This window comes from Pyrus communis, chromosome 3 (genome assembly GCF_041283825.1).
Source record: "Pyrus communis isolate YQ-2024b chromosome 3, ASM4128382v1, whole genome shotgun sequence".
Taxonomy (NCBI): domain Eukaryota; kingdom Viridiplantae; phylum Streptophyta; class Magnoliopsida; order Rosales; family Rosaceae; genus Pyrus; species Pyrus communis.
This window is the reverse complement of record NC_142567.1, coordinates 27,925,492-27,932,348: the sequence shown is the minus strand read 5'-3', so window position 1 is coordinate 27,932,348 and position 6,857 is coordinate 27,925,492. Positions and strand designations below refer to the sequence as shown.

Sequence of the window (6,857 nt, the reverse complement as noted above, 5' to 3'; positions counted from 1 at the left end):
AATCTTATAAATACCTCCTTAGGGAGAAGAATAAAGTATTGAAGTCGTATTTGATGGTATCATAGCAGAGTTCAATTATTGGTTCAACATTGCTGTAATCTTATAAATACCTCTTTATACATGTACTTTAATATGCAAAATTATACCCTTGTCAATTACGTCTCAATCCTAATCCAATAATACATTGGCATGGATAAGTTTTTCTTCACATGGTAATGGGATGCCACAATGACCGTTAACCACCATGAGACTGAGCATTTATTAAAGATCAAACTCATACTAATGTGCATATACTAGATTTCTTTCCGTCACTACGGTAAAACGTGGTTGCTATTTGACTCTAGAATTGAATATTGTAGTATTGGCCACGTCATTTGTGGTTGGCGTTGTTAGCTGGCATTATGTTAGCTTGCTGGATACCTAAATTGATGGGCCGTGTATTAATGTGCGTTGGCATCAAATTGAAAGTGGAAAACGATTTTTATGGCACGAATTCATTGTTACAATGATAGTACATACAACAATACAAAGATATGAGGAAAATAAAAATGTTACACCTATTTTTTTATTATTGAAAGTGGAGAACAATTGTTATGCGGAAAAAAAAAGTTACCGAACCAGAAACTGTGCAAACTCGTGGAATAGAGGTTCGGAACAAGTAAACATTACCCTATTACCAACGGCGATGTGTCCCATCAGGTTTATAGGTCATATTAATGTTCTCCCCACCAAGCGCTGCTAGCTGTGCACATTTTCCACCTGAAGTACCCACATAGGGATTTTTTTTATTTTTTAAATTTGGTCGCAAAATCTGTCTTATTTCAGTATTGCTATCATGAGAAATTTTTTTGAGGAGAATTTATTGATAAACAAGAAAAATACAATATGTCAGGGGGTATATGAGGTCAAATCCAGACCATTAAAGAATTCATAACAACAATTCAAAACATTTTTCAACAAAACCTATAGCAAATAAACTTAGAAAGATTGTGAGAATAAACATCTGCAGCACAAGGAGGGCATGAATCCCACCAATGGATATCGAGGCGATCAACACCACAATTGACCAAGCAATCAGCAACTTAATTATCCTCTCTAAAAATATGAGAAATCTAAACCTGCATGGAGGATAGTAAAACCCGACAATAATGCCATATTTGTATCTAAAAACATATAAATCGAAACTTGAAATAGCAATGACTTACTCCGAGCGTCCCAAAGACGAACCGTCTTGTCCCCAGAGGCAGTGGCAATCAAATCAGCATGCTTGGGGTCCCAACACAGCTGATCCACACCATCTGTGTGCCCCTTCAATTCAATATCTTTAGCCTTACCCTGCAACATATATAAACTGATATATAAATATATATTAACATATATACAACTCAGATAAAAACAGTAAATTTATTGGAAAATATGAATAAATTAACTGGAAAGAGCTGAGCTTTACATGTCCGTGGGGCTCAATCTGCCAAACCCTAGCGGTTTGATCAACAGAACCCGACGCGAGCTTCGTCCCTGTGCAGTTCCAAGCCTTAGAATGCACCTTTACCATAACGAAAACGAACAAATTTAGCAAATTGAAAACAGAGAGCAAGAGATTTTAGGGTTTTGTGAAGATTGCGATTGGATTACGAAATTTAGAGAGAGAGAGGACCTTCTTCTTGTGGCCCTGGTACGCTCTGCTACTGAGATTCTTAAAGGGTATGGTGGGTTCCTCCGTTTCTGCCATCGTTGGCGAGCTGCAAGGTCAAAATGTTTACTTTGTTAGTGCGGGAAGAGAAATCAGTCCCTCCATAACCGAAAGGTGTTCATGTGGTGGAGTTTGGACACTTCCTTTTGTTTATGTTCGTGTCACACAAAAATTCAGTTGGGATGTTCTATCATGTAGGGGATATGTCAAGAAATATAGAGAAAAAATTCAGTGGGTTTGAAATACAAAATGATACATCATATTTTATTATATAAATAATATAAAATTTTATTTTTTAAGTATTTTTACACTTATATAATAACATATAGTGTAGCATTCCATGTCTTGATCATACTGAGAAATATTTCATAATTATGCTGGTGTACCGTGGATTTGTCAAACTAAAAAAACGGAAAACTCACACCTCAGACAAGTAACGTACTTCTTAGAAGTATATTATTTTATTATAATTTTTATCATAAATCTCTTATATTTTTTTCAACAAACTAGTTTTAGCATTCATAAGTGAATCTTTAGCACAGTGATAAAAATGTATTGAGTATTTACATGACGATGTGGGTTAGAACCTCGTCTGTGACTAATATAATAAAAGCTATGGTTTGACCAAAAAAAAAAAAAATACAAAAGTTTTAGCATTCATGTCAACCCCTAATAAACACATTTTTTTGTAAAATAAAATAAAAAAATAGAAAAATTTATTAAATATAGTATAAATAAGTGATTTCTTATATTTAAAAAATAAATAATTGTATTGAAATATATAAATTGTAAAATAAAATGAATTATTAAATATTAGAACAAACTGAAAACATAAGGAACAAACATATAATGAGTGTTTATCAAAGTATTCAACAAGTCTTTTACATTTTATTAAAAAATAAAACACAAAATAAAAGTTATTAATTTTTATATCTAAGTAAAAATCATGATCTAAACAGGTACTTAGGCCGTTTAGGCGGACCTCTAAATAAGTCTAGGCATGCTTTATTAATTTTCAAAACACTTAAAAAGTAATCGAAGCTGTAATAAGTAGCCTAGTGTATATAAGAGATTTTTAGAACAATGCTATTAATTGATCTAGGTTATTGAAAAAGATATTGCAAACAAATAAAAACGAAAGTCAATCTTAAAAATTATGAGTAGTCGAAGTACTAATGGTCGTTGCAATCAATTATCCACTAATGACAAAAGAATATAAATAGTATTCGGGTGTACTTTTACTACTTAGACTTAACCCCCTTGATAATAAAAGAGAAAGGAAAAAGAGGACAAAAGCTTTTTCAAAAAAAAAAAGAAAAAAGAAAAGGTAATAAACTACACAAACCCCAAAATCAGATCTATCAATCTCCACCTCTCTCTCTTCGCCCATCCCGGTTGGAACCCTTGCCTTCTCCCTTCTCCTTGGCCGCCGCAGCCCCTCCTCCCCTTAATTCCATCATCAGTTCTGAGGAATGATTTTTTGTTGTTCTGGATGCCTCTTATTAATCGGAGGAAGAAGCAAGCCACAGGGCGGAATGATTTTTTGTTGTTCTGGATACCTCTTATTAATCGAAGGAAGAAGCAAGCCGCATGGAGGAATGCTTTTTTTGTTGTTCTGGATACCTCTTATTGCTTTTGCCATGCTAATCGGAGGAAGAAGCAAGCCACAGGGAGAGATGATGTACGACGGCTTGGATCCGTAAGATCCCCAAATCCAACGAGGATCTGTAAGATCCCAATCCAACGAAGCTGTTGATTTTTCAGACAACCCAATTCCAATTTCAATCCCTCCCTGCTATCCCAATTCCATGAATCTCAATCGAATTTCAATTTTAATGCCAATTTTTATATATTTTCCTCTTATTGTTTTGCAGGCAGGCAGGCACACCAACCTTAGATCAGAGAAACAGAGAAACATAGAAGCAACAGAGGTAAATTTGACACAAACTACTTTGTTAGCTATACCATCTGTTACAAGTCAAATTATGCAGTCATAGAAAACTACACAAAAAAACCTAATCTCATATACATCACTCTCCTGTCTCTCTCTCGCCCTCCTTCCAGCTCTCCTCTATCAGTCGTTCGTGCTCCGATCTCTTCACAAGTTTTCCACTCCACTTTGATCCCCATGGTAGTCTCCTCATAGGCGCAAACTCCCAAGTCCTGTTTTTCCAATCAAATTTACAGCACCACTTAGTGGGATTCACAAAAATACATTATATGAAAATAATTTAGTTCATGTGGGAGATTTTTCTACTTACTCTCTCGGAAGCAGAACCCATGCCCCGAAACTCTCGATGCCTAGCACGTCTTTCCCCTTCTCGACGAGGATATTGCCATCCTCCCTGCCCTCTCTGCCGTATGAATCCCGTAGCATCCAGAATCGTTGACCTTCATCGGTCACTCCGTGACCAATGAGAACTAAGGCATGGAGGCCACATCCAACACCGCAATAACTGCAATGCACTCTAACAACGTGTCTAAAATGGGGACACTCGGAGCTGGTGCATATCTGCTCGGAGACCTCCTGCGGTCCTACGATCATCCCCTACAATGCATAAAAGATGTTTTGATTAGAATTTTTATTTCTCGAAACCTTTAAAAAAGAGAGGTTTGCCCAACTCACTCTTGTGTCAGAGAATACAGGGTGGGATGCTATAGCGACAGCAATCGGATACTTGTCTAGCATCCTCTCCATCTCGCTCTCCCCCTGGATATGGTGCCATAATCCGAAGTATATCCACTGGCTGATATGCTAGAAATGAGAAAATAGTTACAGAGTGAGTATTTTTGTGTTTAAACTATAGAAAACACGATTCTAGTCCTTAAAAATAATTTCTTTTTGATCAATTCCTTAATTAAGATTAAAAACTAGTTTAGTCCTTTAATTCATGTCCGAGTCAGCATTTACATTCCATGTCATATTTAATTTGTTTTTGTAACTTTAATGTGTTTTGTCTTCCTATATTACACCAAAATATTGCTATTAAATGGTTTCTCAATGAAAGGGATTTTTTTTTAAATTCTAAATCAGCATCCAACATTTAAAGATGCAAAATCAAAAGGACTTAGAGATTAGGCTTCTGCAATTGAAAAAGAGATTAGGCAACCATCTATATATTGGTTGATATCTCCACATACATTTCGGTTGTTCGTTTTTTATTTGCATTTTAGGTCTCTCTTTATTTTCTTTCTATTGGTTTTGGACGACATATGACATGTGTAGGGTTAATTACACAAACACCCCTTGAGGTTTATCGAGGTTTCACAAAACCCCCACACATTTGAGACATTACACTAACACCTTCTCATGTTTTAATTCACTTTCACATGTCAAAATTTTGCTAATAAATTGACAACTTTACCCTAACTAATTAATTAAATAATAAAGAAATATATTATAAACATAAAAATAAATAATTAAACATTAAAAACTTCTCCCTCTCTCTTCCTTTCTTTGACTTATTCACACCACCACCATTCTCACCCATGCCTGCACGCTGCCCAAAGCCTTCAACTCCTCCACCAAGCATAAGTCATATATTTATCGAGAAGAAAAAGCCATCGATTGATCATTCCACTATGGAAAACTCTGCATTGTTGTTGGCACCGGAGAGTTCCGATGCCGCCATGGCCATGAAAAGCAACCCCTATATTCTATGGGTTGTACGATCTGGAACCACAATCCGAGATGGATGTGTAAGGTTTCAGTTGGATATGTTCAGGAGGGAGCGGGACTAATCTAGATTGGGTTGGGATGGTTGGGTGGGAACGTGCTGGGGAATGGGAAGTGGTGAGAGATGAGGTTCAAATGATAAAATTCACAAATCTTATTTTATTTCAACATTCTAGATTTTGGGTTCTTTGTTTCTCAAAATTTGCATGTAATCTCATCTGGGTTTTGTTCAAATTGATCAAAAAACCTAACTTTGGTGAAAATTTTGGTGTCTAAATTTCTGGGTTTCTCTAAAAAATGGTGACTATGAATCTAGAAATACTACATTATGTTGTGGACCATGTGTATGGTTCATTGATACAGAGAACAAAGATTAGTCCTTTTTCTAGAGGGTGGGGCGGGGGACAGGAAAGGGATGATCGTGGCGATGGTGAGACAGCGAGGAGGAAGAACGGTGAGGCGTGGAATTGTGAGGGTTTAGGGTTTTCTCTCTTTTTTCCCATTCGATCTTTTTAAGTTTTTAATTTATTTTTTAATGTTTAATTTATTTATTTAAATATTTTCTTTATTATTTAATTAATTAATTATAAGGGTAAACTTGTCAATTTATTAGCATAATTTTGACTGAAAGGGTTATGTGAAAGTGAATTAAAACGTGAGGGGGGTGTTAGTGTAATGTCTCAAATGTGAGGGGGTTTTGTGAAAATTTGATAAACTTCAGAGGGTGTTTGTGTAATTAACCCGTCATGTGTATCTAGGTGATTCTAACGATTTTTGAAGAATCTGTTCAACCTTAGTAACTTTTTGTGCATTGTGCTTGTGGTAATTATTCTTATTTTATTGCGTTTGTGGTTAATTTGTTTTGGTTGCTTTATTATTGGATTTTGATCATTTTGTTAGCTTATGAATTGTTGAGTTTGGAGTTGGGTTTGCTCATTTATGTATTAGAACGATCTGATTAGGTACTATAATTTGGGTACATTCGATTAGGTATTATGATTTAGATGCATTTGATTCGATAATATGATTTGGTGTGTTCAACACAACGGGTACTACGATTTAGGTGTGTTGGTATTGTAATTTAGGTTTGTTTAAGTAGGTACTGTAATTTAGATACATATACTAAACTGGTGTATTATGTGTTATACGTTGCCCTTTTTATCTTGTAATTTATGCATGATTATATGAAAAATCTTCAGGTACAATAATAATCATGGAAGAAATCAAGCATAAATCAAGTCAAAACTAGTTCCTAGTAATGTGGAACATACCAAGAAAGTTTGAATAATTAATTACAGGGGTACAATGGGAATAAAAAGTCATTAAAATTTTTAAAAACAATAGAATATGAGTTATCATAATCATGATGTTGTGGAGGATTAAGATCAAATATCTAATCTTACAATAGGTTTTGATGAAAAATTAATCTAATCCAAGTGTTACAATTCATTTACCCAAACAAGTTATGCATATTTTAAGCTAATTTCA

At 35.0% G+C, this 6,857-nt stretch overlaps 1 protein-coding gene and 1 long non-coding RNA gene across 2 annotated transcripts; one reads left to right on the top strand and one right to left on the bottom strand.

Annotated features, from left to right (window-relative positions):
- Positions 1-534: 534 nt before the first annotated feature.
- On the bottom strand, positions 535-1,846 carry LOC148698264 (THO complex subunit 3-like). Its single transcript, XM_088690279.1, has 4 exons — positions 1,658-1,846; positions 1,451-1,546; positions 1,206-1,335; positions 535-759 (listed from the first exon to the last, which is right to left on the bottom strand). The coding sequence occupies exons 1-4, from the start codon at positions 1,730-1,732 to the stop codon at positions 674-676; spliced, it is 387 nt and encodes a 128-aa protein (XP_088546405.1). The 5' UTR covers positions 1,733-1,846; the 3' UTR covers positions 535-673.
- Positions 1,847-2,986: 1,140 nt separating this feature from the next.
- On the top strand, positions 2,987-6,514 carry LOC137715193 (uncharacterized). Its single transcript, XR_015961048.1, has 2 exons — positions 2,987-3,420; positions 3,568-6,514. It is a non-coding gene; the product is annotated as an uncharacterized LOC137715193 (long non-coding RNA).
- Positions 6,515-6,857: the final 343 nt, after the last annotated feature.

Bases quoted from the DNA above. Each gene is read 5' to 3' on its own strand.
- LOC148698264 (XM_088690279.1), bottom strand. From the start codon at position 1,732: ATGGCAGAAACGGAGGAACCCACCATACCCTTTAAGAATCTCAGTAGC. The intron at 1,547-1,657 runs GTCCTCTCTCTC...GTTATGGTAAAG, and splicing joins ACCAGGGCCACAAGAAGAAG to GTGCATTCTAAGGCTTGGAA. The intron at 760-1,205 runs GTAAGTCATTGC...TGGGTACTTCAG, and splicing joins TCGTCTTTGGGACGCTCGGA to GTGGAAAATGTGCACAGCTA.